This window comes from Chaetura pelagica, unplaced genomic scaffold (genome assembly GCF_000747805.2).
Source record: "Chaetura pelagica isolate M959 unplaced genomic scaffold, ChaPel_1.0 scaffold775, whole genome shotgun sequence".
NCBI classification, from domain to species: Eukaryota; Metazoa; Chordata; class Aves; order Apodiformes; family Apodidae; genus Chaetura; species Chaetura pelagica.
The window spans coordinates 405,929-421,244 of record NW_009953204.1 but is presented as its reverse complement, the minus strand read 5'-3'; the positions used below and the strand labels follow the sequence as shown (position 1 = coordinate 421,244).

The 15,316-nt window shown below is 53.4% G+C and overlaps 1 protein-coding gene across 1 annotated transcript in view; it reads left to right on the top strand.

Annotated features, from left to right (window-relative positions):
• The first annotated feature begins 54 nt into the window (after positions 1 to 54).
• Positions 55 to 15,316, top strand: part of DIXDC1 (DIX domain containing 1) — a 30,270-nt gene continuing 15,008 nt past the window's right edge. The window contains exons 1-5 of the mRNA XM_009997425.1: positions 55 to 114; positions 11,142 to 11,271; positions 11,538 to 11,663; positions 11,834 to 12,008; positions 14,047 to 14,154. Coding sequence (XP_009995727.1) covers positions 55 to 114; positions 11,142 to 11,271; positions 11,538 to 11,663; positions 11,834 to 12,008; positions 14,047 to 14,154 — 599 coding nt within the window. The remainder of the gene's footprint in view (positions 115 to 11,141; positions 11,272 to 11,537; positions 11,664 to 11,833; positions 12,009 to 14,046; positions 14,155 to 15,316) is intronic.

Genomic DNA, 15,316 nt, shown 5'->3' with positions numbered 1-15,316 from the left:
CCAGCCAGCAGGAGCTGCCCCCGGAGCCCCGCATCCCCGGGGCGCTGCGGGAGGATGCTCGCCTGCCTGGCCAGGGGGAACCTGCTGGATATTCTCCAGGAGGGCTTCACCGAGGTAACACGCGTGTCCCGTGTCCCCCGCGGGGCTCCCCGGGGCGAGGCAGCCCGGTCTGGGAACCTCTCGGGAACGGTTCCATCCCGCGGCTCCTGCAGCGCTTTGGGGAGGGGGGAAACCAGCAAGAGCGGTGGGAGAGCTGCTGGTCACCAGCTCAGGGCTCCCTCTGCAAACCAGCAACAGTTTTCTGGAGAGTCTGTGGCTGTTTCACAGCTGCTGGGCTCAGCTCCGAGTTTTCCTTCTGCTCCCGGTGAATAATGTGAAGGGGAGCAGGGCTGGTTCTCTGGAACTGGGAACAGAGCAGAGCCGCCTCCCTGGAACTGAGAACAGAGCAGAGCTGGTTCCCTAGAACCGGGAACAGAGCAGAGCCGCCTCCCTGGAACTGAGAACAGAGCAGAGCTGGTTCCCTAGAACCGGGAACAGAGCAGAGCCGCCTCCCTGGAACTGAGAACAGAGCAGAGCTGGTTCCCTAGAACCGGGAACAGAGCAGAGCCGCCTCCCTGGAACTGAGAACAGAGCAGAGCTGGTTCCCTAGAACCGGGAACAGAGCAGAGCCGCCTCCCTGGAACTGAGAACAGAGCAGAGCTGGTTCCCTAGAACCGGGAACAGAGCAGAGCCGCCTCCCTGGAACTGAGAACAGAGCAGAGCTGGTTCCCTAGAACCGGGAACAGAGCAGAGCCGCCTCCCTGGAACTGAGAACAGAGCAGAGCTGGTTCCCTAGAACCGGGAACAGAGCAGAGCCGCCTCCCTGGAACTGAGAACAGAGCAGAGCTGGTTCCCTAGAACCGGGAACAGAGCAGAGCCGCCTCCCTGGAACTGAGAACAGAGCAGAGCTGGCTCCCTAGAACTGGCTCCTCTGCTGAGCAGATGAAGCCTCTGTGTCTGAAGCCTGTGGGGAAGCCTGTAAATCTGCTTTGTGGACGCACATTCCTGGCAGGGGCTGACAAAGAGCTGGCTGGCTGCTTGTTTTCTTACCCATCGTGGTCTTTTTTGGGCACTAAAATTCACCTTGGTCGGGAAAACAGAATTTTGGAAGAGTCCTTTTCTTGCTTATTCTGCTGCTGGGGAGGCTGGTGAGACAAGGGGTGAGAAGGACTAAGAAATTCCAGAGACTGGGAGCCTGGAGGGGCACGGGGAGTGCTGATTGATTGCTGTCAGTCCCCCTTGTTGGGGTGCACAGAGAGCTAGTTCTGTTGGGCCCTTGAGTTAGTTCTGTTGGGCCCTAGAATTAGTTCTGTTGGGCCCTCATGGACTCAGCACAAACTGGCAGGGCAGGCCCAGCCTGGCCCTGAGTCCTGGAGACCACAGAGCATCATTTCCTGTCTGCAAGCTGAGAAGGAAGGAAAACTGGGGCTGCTCGTGCTGAGACCAAGCAGTGGCTGCTGTTTGCCTTCTCACCTGCTGGCAAGAAAAGTCTCTTGGTGTGGGATTTTCTTCCCTTCTTACAGCCCACAGCTCGTTTTGGTTTGTGTTTAGTGCTTCCTCACCCCATCCTGCCTCCAGACTCCATCCCTCACAGAAGATGAACATCCCTCCCAGGCTCAGCAGCCCAGCCAGCCCAGGGAAAACAAACTGGGGATGAAACCTGAGCCTCCCAGCTCCATGCCAGCCACAGGTCTCCTTTGATTGCTCTGTGTAACCCTGTAAATCCCCCAGCCCCTCCTCCCCAGGGTATCCCAGTCTCATTTTCAGCCAGCACAGGTATTGCTTTGGCAGGGCAGGCCCAGCCGGGCCCTGCATCCTGGAGACCACGGAGCATCATTTCCTGTCTGCAAGCTGAGAAGGAAGGAAAACTGGGGCTGCTCGTGCTGAGACCAAGCAGTGGCTGCTGTTTGCCTTCTCACCTGCTGGCAAGAAAAGTCTCTTGGTGTGGGATTTTCTTCCCTTCTTACAGCCCACAGCTCGTTTTGGTTTGTGTTTAGTGCTTCCTCACCCCATCCTGCCTCCAGACTCCATCCCTCACAGAAGATGAACATCCCTCCCAGGCTCAGCAGCCCAGCCAGCCCAGGGAAAACAAACTGGGGATGAAACCTGAGCCTCCCAGCTCCATGCCAGCCACAGGTCTCCTTTGATTGCTCTGTGTAACCCTGTAAATCCCCCAGCCTCTCCTCCCCAGGGTATCCCAGTCTCATTTTCAGCCAGCACAGGTATTGCTTTGCTTCAGGATCCTCTTCCTCTGCTTCTGGGTAGATCCTTCTTGGGCATAAAGTAACAGCCACCTGCATATTAATAGTATAATTAATAATAGCAGCAAGGAACAGTTTTCCATTCAGTGCCAGCCCCACCCTGACTGTCTGGTTTTATCCACAGATTGCTCAGCTGGGGGGAAAAAAAAAATCCCACCATAAAAACTGATTCATTCTCACACCTCCCACTTGGGATCTCTTATTTATGGAAGTTCCCTAATGTGAAAGAGTGGCCAACGGGTCTTTTTTTTTCCTGGGGCTGGAAGGCTGGAAGTGAGTGGCTCCTGGGCCTCGTGTTGGTGTATAAAAATGGATTTAAAAAGTCAGACTTAATTCAACCCCAGCAGGAGTTGCCTTGTTGATTCAGTGTCTGCTCTTTGGATGGAGCATCTCTTCTAGCCAGGTGGCTTTTTGGGTGCTTAGATACCTGGAAACAAAGGACACACTTCCCAAATCTCTGCATTGATGTCCATAAGTTGCCAGCAAACTCCTGGTGTGTGTGCAAATCTCAGGTGCAACCCTACAGGTGCCTGGGACCTGCAGCCAGTCCCAGTTTCTTTGGGGTCACTGATGCTGTGTCTCAATCTTGCACCTCTGGTCAATAATCCTGGGGATTTACCCAGCACAGCCACGATGCAACAGGCAAGTTTCTTTGGTTCCTTTGCCTCCTGTGCCCTCTCTGTCCGTGCTGCTGCCTCCTTATCTCCTGGGTGGGCATGGGGAATGCAGCAGAGTTGTCCCCTCTGCAGCTCATGCCATTCTACTTCACAGAGCACCCAGCAGGCTGGTGCTTTCCCCAGGGCCAGCATCCTCACACCCTGCTAAAAGGAGCCAAAGAAACCCCAAGGTCAGGCCAGTGCATTTCCCTTTTCTTTCAGGCTCCAAGAAGGTTGTGGACAGTGTCACCTGCAGGCACCTGAAGCAGGATGGCTTCTGTCTGATGTGGAAATGAAGCCAACTCCCCTGAGGGCATCAGGCAGCTCCTCTCCCTCCCTCTTTAGTGGACTCTCCTGCCTTGGAGATGTTTCCCTGCTGATTGTTAAGGCTTCCCCAGCTCTCAGGAAGCCAAACCATTCAGTCCCACAGCTGGATGGGGCACAGCTGCTGGAATAAGGAATTTAGAGTGCAAGGAAACCAGGTCCCTTCCAACCCCTAAGGTTCTGTGATCCTGGCTGGAAGAGCTGAATCCTTGCTGGGGAGAATGACCTGCCTTTGATTTTGGTTTGCTTTTCTGGCTGAGATGATTTTGCTGTCAGGATGGACTTGCTACTGCCTTCTTCTGGCAGCTGTTCTGTCCCCCTGGGTGTAACATGCATGATCTGGGATGAAACCTCTCTGCTGCTCTGATCTTAGCAGAAGAAACTTGCCCTCACCCTCTCCCTGCACTGGGTGCTATTTACAGCTAATAGGATTCCCTGTGAGAGAGCTGGTTTGGCTTGTGTCCCTCAGCCAGTTCAGCCCATGAGGACCAGCCCATCTGAACACCCCAGAGCCCCAGGCTCCACTAAAAGACATGAAGCTCCTCAGGGATGCTCCTGGTTTCCACACAGTCTCATGAGCCTCATTTCACATCAGCTTTGGCTTTGGTAGGAGCCCACCAAGGATGTCAGAGCTGCTCTGCACTGTCCCAGCCAGGGGATGGTCGGGCAGCTCTGCTGAAGGGCTTGGCCAGGCTGGGGCCTGAAGGGGCCACCTGAACCTTGCCAGGTTGCCTGTCTGGTCTGCAGGACACTGGGCAGCTGCTGCACTGTTATTCTGCTAAGCAGGGATACAAAACATACCTAAGTAGGTCCAGACATAAGTGCAGACACTTGAAAACTCAGCTGGGAGTTCTCCCAGGGAGAGGCACTTGAGCAGAGCTTTGCCTGCTCTAGCAGAGATTCTTACCCATTTTTCCTGGCCAGCAGCAGGACGAGCTGGCAGGGGAGGGATGGGTTTGCTGCTCTGGGGGATTAGGGGTTGAGCAGTGAGGGTTCAGTCCCTGCCCAAGGCTCCCTCTGTGCTTGAGCTGGGCTCTCAGGTGGCTGCAGAGCAGGGCTGTCCCCTTGGCACGGGACCTGCCACGGGTTTGTTGTCAGGACAGTGTTTTACCAACCAGAGCAGCTGGTTGAGAGCTGGAAACTGAGGCACAGGGAGGCCCAGCAGGCTGCCAGCTGCCCAGGGAGCCTTTTGCAGGCTGAGGAACAGAATCTGTGTCCTAACTGTGCCTTCAGGGCCCTGGGCAACCTCACTGGGTGTCCCTTCCTGTTTTCTTCATACAAAAGGTCCTAGCAAGCAGCAAGCTCTGCTCAGCCCCCTGTGTGCTCAGCCTCTTCACAAAGCTGCTTCTCCCTGTCCCTGCAGGGCTGCTGCCTGCCCTCTGCTCAGGGAGGAACAATGCTCCTTTTCTTCCCTGGAACATCAGGGAATGTCTCGGTGCAAGTTGTTCTGACAGACCTTAGACTTTGTTTGGGTGTAGGGGAACCATTTGGAAATGCAGGGTGAATCATGTGTTCCAAATTACTGGCAATTTACAGTGAGAGATCCCTTGTGGCTCAGCTTCCTGCCTGTGTGAGCAAAGGGCCTCAAAATGCCCTCAAACTGGGGAAACTGCAGAGGCATTGAAACATCTTTCCCTGGCAGTGTTGAAGGGCAGGTTGGATGGGGCTTGGAGCAGCCTGGGCTGGTGGGAGGTGTCCCTGCCCATGCAGGGGGTTGGGACTGGGTGAGCTTTAAGGTCCCTCCAATCCAAACCATTCTATGGTTCTATGATCTTGCAGAAGTGCCAGAAATTATCCCTAAAGCAGCAACTTTGTCTTCGAATGGCAGTGACAGTTTGGGGTGTGGAAATCTGACAGGTGAGTCCAAGGAATCCATCCTTTGGATCCATCCAAGAGTCCCTTTCCATTCTGTTCTGTCTGGTAGACACCTGGAGCAGCTGCTGCCTGCAATGACAGTGAATTTGTTTCAGGAACAGGTTCCCTCTTCAGATTGCTGATCATGAAGGGTGCACAGAGCAGCCCCTGTGGCTGTGGAAGGTCTGGTGAGCAACCCCAGGACTTCTACAAACAGGAGGCTGGAGGTCAAGGCAGTGTAGGTAGAAAAGAGGTTCATTTCAGGGAGGATGCTGGTGTGTGGTGTTAGGAAAGTGACTGGCAAAATGTGGGTGCCACTCACAAAAACACCCCCCTGTGGCAAAGTTTGCACTTCTGAGTCTTTGAAATTGAGCTTAGAGGTTTTAAAAACATGTGCTGGCTACAATTTCATTGAGACTTCAGGGTAATCCTGCTTTCTGGCTCTCAGAAAAGCTGTGAAATGTCCTGGTCCAGACATGTCAGTGTTGGATATGTCCCTGTTTTCACTTAGAGCAGGGGGAAGGGTTAAGGAGCTCCTGGTCTGCAGCTCACACACTGTTTCTGGCTCCTGGTGTGCACTGGATTGCATGGGTGCCTCCTTTTCCAAGCTGGGTTGCTGGACTGAGTCATCTCCTGTGCTCCAGACAGGCTGTTTGTAGGAGATTGGGAAAATACAGCTCAGAGCAGAAGTTATTGGAAATGAAATTACACCTCCTGCTTTAAAGGAAGGGTTTTATGGAAGAGGAGCCTTGTGGGTGCAAATGGTTGTTCTGGCATCACCCTGGTCATGATTGTGTGGGTTTCACTCTTGGATGCATCAGGAGTTAATCTCAATACATTAAACAGCCTGAACCGTATTTAAGGAGCAGTTTTGGGAGGAGGGGGGGGGCAAATTCTGCTGGCTTGGAGAGCAGAGCAAAGTTTTCTTTGCTTGTGAGTTTTTATTTTCTGCTCCTACAAAGGCCTTCTCAAACCATCAGGTGAGATTTCCCAGTCTTGCTTTCTCAAAAATGGAGCTGGAGGGGCACTGGATGGAAAATTACAGCTCCCATCTAATTAAGGTAATGTCAGAAAGCTCAGAAATCACACAGGCCCTTAACCATGACATCCTGATGCAATTAGGGTGGCCTTTGAGCTTTGCTGCCACAGACATTGGGGACAGGCAGGACACTTAATGCCTTTCATGCTGGGACCAACCTCAGAGCATGAGGGCTTTTGTTCCTGACCTTGTTAGTCCTGGTGCTTGGGCAGAATCCACAGGGCATGGAGGGAAAGCAAAGATGATGAGAAAAATTCTTCTTCCAGGCTGATTAATGCAACAATAAGGATGAGATTCGAGTTCATCACATGAATGGAGAAAAGGAATCTCCTCCTGGGAGCAGGGAGGGCCATGGGAGCCTCCTGGAGCAGAGCAAGGTCAGGCTCTCTGAAGGCATCTGCAGGCTCAGGAATGATTTTGTCCAGGAATGATTTTGTCCAGGAATGGAGACTTGATCAACTTCAAAACTTGCAGCTGAGCCCAAGCTCAGAGGAGGTGAAAACAAACCTTGTGCAGCAGGTGCCCTGGTGATAGAGGAGAGAGAAGCACCTCAAGGTGGGACCTGCCTGCATTTGCTGCCAGCTGGGCTGGCCTGAGGGGTGGGTGGGAAGGGGGAAACATGAGCCCTGGGCAGCAGCTGGGGAATTGCACTGGGGCATTGAGAGCAGCAAGGGCACTGGCAGGAGATTTGCAGCAGAGCTGCTGCTTCTCTTCCACCTGTGGAAAATAGTAGATAATGACACTTCATTGGGGTGATCAGTAAGGGGTTAAAGCTGCTGAGAATAAAGGTGTTTTCCTCCTGGGTAGCATTGGAGGCATCAGGATATATAGATGCTCCTGAGGTCTGGGGCTGTTTTCCTACAGCCAGTGGGTCAGGGGGCCCTTTCCTGCTGGAAAAGGGAGCCAGTTTTTTTTCCTGCTGGGGGCTGTGCTGTGTGAGCTGCAGTGCTACCCTGCCAGGTGCCAGCAGAAGTTGGGAAACACCTTCCAACTGCAGGTGGCCCCTAATATCTTGCTTAAAAAAACCTTCTCCTGCCCTTCAAAATCTCCCAAGGCTTCCAGAGTGGCTTGGAGAGAAGCTCCCTGCAATGATCTGCCTGGGAGCTGAAGCAACCTGGGCTGCAGCTCCTTCCAGGTAAGGGAGCTGCTCTTCCCACGGCAAGGCACAGGTAAACCTGCCCTTTTTTTGGAACACAAAGCTGTGTTAATATAAATAGGATTAAGCTTAACCCCACTGTAAGCCTCGTGGCTTGTGCTCTGTGTGGGGAATCTGAGACCAGGCTGCTTCGTTTTCCTTCTGGAAACCCTGGGTTGGAAAGAGCTGGAGCAGAGCAGGGTGAGCCCCAGGGATGGGGCTGAGCAAAAAACCCTGATGGGGCTCAGACAAAAGTGCAGGGAGGACCAGAAAACTCCTGAGAGGCTGATGGATGAATTATCCAGCTAATTATCCACTTCTTATGAAGGAAGAGGATAAACCAGGCAGAGCAAAAGCTGCTCCCTGCCTGAGCCCACATCCCTGCTCTGGGGTGTAGCCATCCCAGGCTATGAACTGACCTGGGGAAGCTCTAGGGATGTGTCCAGCCTCTTGGAGCTGCTGGAGGAGCTGAAGGAGCACAGCTGAGCATCCCAGGAGGTGGTGGGACAGGTCCCAGAGGGTCTTGCTCCTCAACAGAAAGGCCAAGAGCAGTGCTAGGAATGTCAGCAGCTGTTGGAGCACAAGGTCTGAGCAGGAACACGAGGCCCTCCTTGGCACAGGGGCTCCCTCTGCATCTTTTCATCCTCTGGGTTTGTTCTCCTCCTTGCTCTGTCTCTGGGGTTAGTGTCTCTGTTTGTTAATTATGTAGAAGGCACCAAATGTCCTGTCCTGGGTGAAAGCTCCCTGGGGGCAGCCTTGGAAAAAGAGAGGAGGGGCACTGCTGGGATGTCCCCTCTGCCTCCTGGGCTGTTCCCAACCTCCTTGCTCTCCTCCTTGGAGTCCTGTTGACTGAGCTGGGATCCATGGGAGCCTGGCTGGGGCACACATGGTGGCAGGAGTGCTGGTGGAACCTGTGTTTGGGGTGGATTTCTGTGGGGAAGTGACACGCAGAGGCAAGGGGGTATTTTTGTGGGGTGGAACAGGCTGTGGGGAGCTGCTGTTCCCTGGCAAGTCCTAGGAAATCTTGGTGGTCCCTGTGCTGGAAGAAGATACCTGGAGCAGCTCCTGGGAATGATGTGTCTCCAAGTAGGAAGTGTGGGGGGACTTAGGGCTGTTCTGCTTGGAGCTGAGGTGTGTCTGGGGCTTTGAGCAAATGACATTCTGAGGGACTGAAACCAGGGGTTTCCTTTGGTTTTAAATATAGTTCTGCCTCATTGAACTGAGTCTGGGACTGATCAAGGGGGTGAAGGTAAGACCTGCAGTGTCCTTATTATTGCCCAGTTCCCATCAGCTGACAGGGAAGTCAGAGAGGGGTGAAGCAAAGCATTTTTGACTCTAGCTCAAAAAAAACCCCCCACTTGCTGCTGGGATTTCTGCTGAGCAGCTCGGGGGGTTTGTTCCTTCCTGCAGCTAACAGTGCTTTTGCCTTTTTTTTAGGTCACTAAACTTTTATCTCTTGTTTTCTGGGCAAGTTCAGCCACCCCCTCAGCTGCCAGCAGGGCCAGGCTGCTCCCTGGGTTCCCAGCTCTGCTGCAGCCCCAGCCCTTAGAACTTCTGGGGTTTTTTTTGGGGATACAAAATCAGGAAGTTCTGCTCAGCCCAAGTGTCTGAACTGCAGGAAAATCTGATGCTTTGGTGGAGGGAGTGGGGGAAAAAAAAGGCAAGACCAGTGAGCCAAACAGCTAAGTCTGCTAATGGAATTTAAGCCACTGGTGTGGAATCACTTTGGAATGGTGACATCCACATTCCACTGCCTCAAAATCCTCCCTTCTAACAATCGTGGTTTAAAATGTAAGTGCACTGGGATTTAGGAGGTGTTTTTTTTCTCCCCCTAATAATAACAATGTAAACATTCTTAGGCTTTTCAGAGATAGAGGCTAAAAGTTGGCCCAGAATGTTCTCTGGTGAGGCATGAAGAGGGTTCAGAGGCAAGAAATAGAAAACAAGCTGGTCTGTGTTTTGTTTTGTTCTTTTTCTTTTGAGTGAAAACAAGAGTGAATGGAAGAACCACAGAGACTCTTACAAAAATGGCACATTTTCTGCAGGCTGGAAGGGGCTGTGCCCTGCTGGAATTAGGGCCACAGAATAATTTAGACCTTTGTAAAGTGATTTGAAAAATGCCAACAAGGTAGGGAACACAACTGGGATGAGATTGTTTCCCTAAATGACTTCAGGTTGTGGTTTTCATGCTGCAAGCCCATTTGGTGCATCTTTAGTTCTGAATGTAGATCTTCCTATAATGATTGCTGTGAACAGACCTGCCTCTTCTCTCTGGCACTTGTTTGAAGAAATTAAAGTTTACCAAGGCAGTGCAATAGGAGGTCTGTGGCTGTGCTGGCCCTGGGCTGTTGGGCCTGACCCTTGGTGAGCAGTGGAAACAGAACTGGAAGAGGTGGGGGGGCTGTTTGCAGCTGGCAAGGGCTCCCACTGCCCTTCTGGAAATCACCACAGGGTGATGAGGTTGGGCAGGAGGGATAAAGTCAAGGCTTGTTGGTTCTCCATGGGGCCTGGTTGCACTGGGTAGGAAAGAGCCCTGAAACTGGGCAGGCAAAACTGACCCTGAACATTGCCAGGGAAGCAACAGAGGAGCTTGCAGGTCCAACCCCCTGGCAGGCTGGGGCTGCTCCAGGAAACCTGCATCCCATCTGCCACTTCTGCTTCCTTTTCTTTCCCAAAAGCCATGAGGCAGCCCCCTGGGCTCCTCTGCTCTGCTGAGGGGGCAGAACTGGCTGGACACGGGTCCAGGCACCTTTCTGAGCCAGCAGAGCCCACTGTGGTGGGACTAAAGTTGGATTTCCTGTGTCATGAGCATCAAGAGTGAAGCTGTGATCAAACTGTGGCTCTGATGGGCTGGAAAAACATCAACTCTGACTGACACTGCTGGGATAACATGGGATGGAGACTTAAAACCTGCTGCATGGGCAGAATAATGGGAAGCTTAGTGAAAAGAGAGGTAATCCCATAACTGGATCAGTTTGTTTACCCTCCATGTACCATTCCAGCCCTGCCCAAAGGGATTGCAGTGTTGCCAGTGCTCCTGGAAGTGCTCCTGGGAGGGGGATGGAAAGGTCATCTGAAGATGCTCTTTGCCTTTCAGCCACTTGTGCCTCACACTGCCCAGAAGCTGCAGCTTCCCTTGGTCTTCCCCTGGTGGGCACGTGCCTGTGGAGCAGCATCCAGCAGGACCTGCTGGGCAGGCAGTGCTCCTTGCTCCCAGGTCTTGCAGGTGTTAAATGCAGCAGCAAACCAGCTCCCCACAGCTCCAGGAATAGAAACTGGGCCACTGGAAATGCTGCTGCTGCAGCTCCAAGGAGCTGGAGGAAGGGGGCTGCACAACAGGGAGCCTCTTCCCTGCCCCAGGGGCTGTTTGTGACACAGGAGCTGTGCTGGGAAGCTGTGGTCTCCTCCAGGAGACCTGTCCTGGTTGTTCCTTGGGGTAGGTGGTGCAGCTGAGTGGGAAACAACACTGGGGCTCTTCTGCCTTGGGAGTCCTCTGCTTTCCTGACATCTGGAAGAGGAAAACAGCGTGGGTGGGATAACAAAAGCTGTGAGTTCTGGCACTGAAAACGAGGGGATGCCAGCGTGGGTTGGGCACCAGCCTGAGCTGAGAGCCATGTAAAGGCTCCTCCTCAACTGTGCCAGAGCAAGGGGCCCTGCCCTGCTGCCTGCAGGGGCACGGGGGGGGCAGCAGCCCAGGGCTCAGCTGAGCCCACCAGGGTTTGCAAAGGGCGACCAAGCTGGATGCAGATGAAAGAGAATCACAGAGTCAGGGCTGTGCTGCCTCCCCCCCCGGCAGGGCAGTGACGTGCAAACGCTTTGTTGTCTATTTCCAGCAACAGCTACAGACATATGTGGCCTGGGTGAATTCCCAGCTGAAGAAGAAGCCAACAGCAAAGCCAGTCCAAGACCTGAGACAAGATCTCCGGGATGGAGTCGTTCTGGCTCTGCTCATTGAGATTGTAGGTCAGTGGTGCCATCTGGCACTATTTTTCACCCTGCAGCTTTAGATCTCCTGTAGAAGAGGCTGCTTTGGCACTGGCATCTGTCAGCCCCCCTGGCAGATGTTGGTGATGGTGTCAGAGCTTGTGGGGGGCTGGGGAGGAGGGACTTGGGAAGGAAACGGTGATTAAATCATAAATGGGAGTCTGTTGAGGTTTGGCACTTACAACAGAGGTGCTGGAATCGATGCAGTTCTTCTCCAGGGTCAGGTTTATCTCCTCTCCTTTCAGCTGGTGAGAAGCTGCATGGCATCCAGGCCAGCCCCACCAGCCAGCAGGAGATGAGGGAAAACGTGGACAAAGTGCTGCAGTTTGTGGCATCCAAGAAGATCCGGATGCATCAGACGTCAGCACAAGGTGTGGGGGGGGGCCTGGCTCTGAGCTGGGGGTGCAGAGCTGGTTTGTGGCAGAGCTTGGGTTCCCTCCCCCTGTGCTTTGGGGGGGGATGATGCTCCTGCCGGGCTTCCCTGGCTGGGTCAGGAGCGGCCGAGCCTCCCGTTAACCCCCCCCCATCCTTCATCCCACAGATATTGTCGATGGGAACTTGAAATCCACCATGAGGCTGATCCTGGCCTTGGCCGCCCACTTCAAACCGGGCTCGGGGCGAGCGGGGAGCCCCGCCGGGGGGCTGGGGAAGGGCCGGGTGGGCAGCCCTGCCCAGCACAGACCCCACATCCCGGCCGCCCTGGCGCTGGGATCCGGGTGGGAATGACCTTTTGAGGGACCCTGGGAACATGGGAATGACCTCCTGAGGGACCCTGGGAACATGGGAAGGACCTCCTGAGGGACCCTGGGGACAGTGGGATGTGGGAATGACCTTTTGAGGGACCCTGGGAACATGGGAATGACCTCCTGAGGGACCCTGGGAACATGGGAAGGACCTCCTGAGGGACCCTGGGGACAGTGGGATGTGGGAATGACCTTTTGAGGGACCCTGGGAACATGGGAATGACCTCCTGAGGGACCCTGGGAACATGGGAAGGACCTCCTGAGGGCCCCTGGGAACATGGGAAGGACGGCCTGAGGGACCCTGGGAACATGGGAATGACCTCCTGAGGGACCCTGGGAACATGGGAAGGACCTCCTGAGGGACCCTGGGAACATGGGAAGGACCTCCTGAGGGACCCTGGGAACATGGGAAGGACCTCCTGAGGGACCCTGGGAACATGGGAAGGACCTCCTGAGGGACCCTGGGAACAGCAGATTGTGGGAATGAGGGACCCTGGGGACAGTGGGATGTGGGAATGACCTTCTGAGGGACCCTGGGGACAGCAGGATGTGGGAATGACCTCCTGAGGGATCCTGGGAAGAGTGGGATGTGGGAAGGACCTCCTGAGGGACCCCGGGAACATGGGAATGACCTTCTGAGGGACCCTGGGGACAGCAGGATGTGGGAATGACCTCCTGAGGGACCCTGGGAACAGTGGGATGTGGGAATGACCCCCTGAGGGACCCTGGGAAGAGGGGGACATGGGAATAACTTCCCAAGGGAAGTGGTGGATTCCCCTACATTGGACAGTTTCAGGACTCAGCCCGACAGGTGCTGGGATGTCACTTAAAAAGGTTGGGTCAGATGATCCTTGAGGTCCCTTCCAACCTGGCATTCTGTGATTCTCTTTCCCCTGACAATTCCTGGAGTAAGGAAGCTCTGCTGTTTGCAGACAGATGGAAACAGCCCACTGCTGCCTCTTGGGAGCCTCAAGAGATAATAGATAAATGAAATAAGTGGATATCCCCCCCTAACCCAGGGGAGCACTGACCTAGTCTGGCTGCCTCGTGTTGGGGACTGCAGGTGTCCCAGGTTCTTCAGGTTTTACAGCAAAATAACTGCTGGGCCTCTTATCTGACTGGAAAAGAGCAGCTCTTTGTGGCCAAGCCAGAGGAGACTCTGCTGCCTCATTTTCCTGATTCCCTGCTGATCCCAGTGCCCCTTCCTGGTGCTGCCTCCTGGGAGTCATGGGCATGTCAAGTGAAACAGGAATAAATGCTTAACTAGAGGGGCTGGTTCCAGAACTGGGAGCAGTGACTCCCAGGATGGAGGCACTGAGCCTGTTGCACCAGCCCTGTCTGTCTCCTGCCCTGCTGCTCACCCCAGTATAAGGCTTGCTTACCAGCTGGGGCAGCCCAGTGGCTCACTGGGGAATTCTGGGATGATGAAGGGAGATGATCCATACACAGAAGGGATGTGCAGCTCCAAAAAGCACCTCTCACCCTTGCAAAAAGGTGCTGTGTGGGTTGTGATAATAGCGCTGACCTTTAGCTGGCAGTCAGATGGTCCATGGGGGGTTTATCTTGCACAGCTGAAGGTCCTTTGCCAGGATTATCTCTGCTGAAGGGAATGCCCAGGAAGCAGCTGGGAAATGAGGTTGAAATGGTGGAATTTGTTGAAAAGTTGAATGTTAGAGGTTTCTCCTGCAAAGCCCTCGTGCCAGGAGCTCTTCAGGAGAGCCAGGCTTGGTGCTGTTTGCAAATCCTCCTCTTCTCCTTGCCTGGCCAGAGCCCTTGGAGATTTCCAGTCACAGAACTAGGGGCTGGTCTGAAAGGGGAGCTCCTGCTTGCCCGTGTTTCCCTCTCCCCAGGAAGGGATGGATCTCCCTGATGGGAGAACTTCCTGAATTGGCAGTTTTCTACCTGTCCCCTCCTCCTTACCTGCCCTCCTTACCTTTCCTCCCTCCTTCCTTGGAGGCAAGAAGCTCCTACCCAGGTGGGGCTTCCCTCATTTTATGGTTGTTACCTCCAGAAACAGCAGCATGGATGAGGAGATTGAAAACCCTTGCTGGAGTGTCCGGGCCCTGGTGCAGCAGTATGAGGGGCAGCAGAACGTGCCCCTGGAGCCCCACTCTGCCAGGTAAGGAGCTTTATTGCCCACATGTGTCCCCTCAGGACAGTTTCTCAGCAGCCAGGGTGTCTCCATAGGATTCCTCAGGCCCATCTGATGCTCCATAGGACAAACAAGCCTCGGTGCACCTGAGGATTCAGGTCACTCGGCCCAGCAGAGGAGGAAAAAAAAAAAAAGAGTCAATTAATTTGTCCTAATCCCCAGAATTTGCTGTGAGGTCCTGTCTGTACATCCAAACACACAGGTTTGGAAGTGTGGGAACTGTGTGAGCCGGTGCTGGGGCTCTGCCTCCACAGGATGTCAGCAGAGAGGGCACTTTGGGAGCTGCCATTCCAGGGGGAGGTGGAAAAACCCTGCTCTTGGCAGCCGGATTTCCTGGTGAATGTCACAGGACTTGGGGGCCGACCCTTGGTCTGTGATGTTGGTGGGACAGGCAGTGACACCTGCTGCTCCCTGCCCTCACCCCTGGGGTTTCAGGCAGCTGCAGGCTTTGGGGTGCTCCTCTGCCCCACGCTGGGTTGCCAGACCATTGCTGGGTGCTCAGGTGTATTTTGGGTGATGAGCAACAATTTTCCCACCCAACCCAAGTCACTGTGTGCTTTTGCTTTCCCCCATCATGGCAGGAGTGATCTTATCATGTGGTAACAATTATTGCTGGCAGGACATGATATGGTGAGAATCTTGCTGTGAATGATCACTGGTGTCCCCAGAGAATCACAGAATCCTCCTGGTTGGAAGGGACCTTGGAGATCAAGTCCAACCATAACCTAAACCCCCTTTCCATGGCCTGATTTACCCTTTCAGTGCTTAAGTCATGTCCCTGAGCTCCACATTGAGGTTTCTTTTAAACATTTCCAGAAACCAGGAGCAATCGGATCTCCAGCTCCTGCTGGTGAAAACAAGGTGCTTGTTTCTCTTTCCTGCCAGAGGGGGAGGTACGAGCTGGGTTGGGAGAACTGGCCGGGAGAAACATCATTATTATTATTAGCATCATCATTATTATTATTACTATTATTATTAATTATTCCCATTATCATTATCAATTATATGCTATACATTATATAGTATATTTAATACATAATATATAAACATCACATATAAATATTATAATTATTTATTAACAATATATTAATTATATCATATATATTTAGTAAAAATATATTTATATATT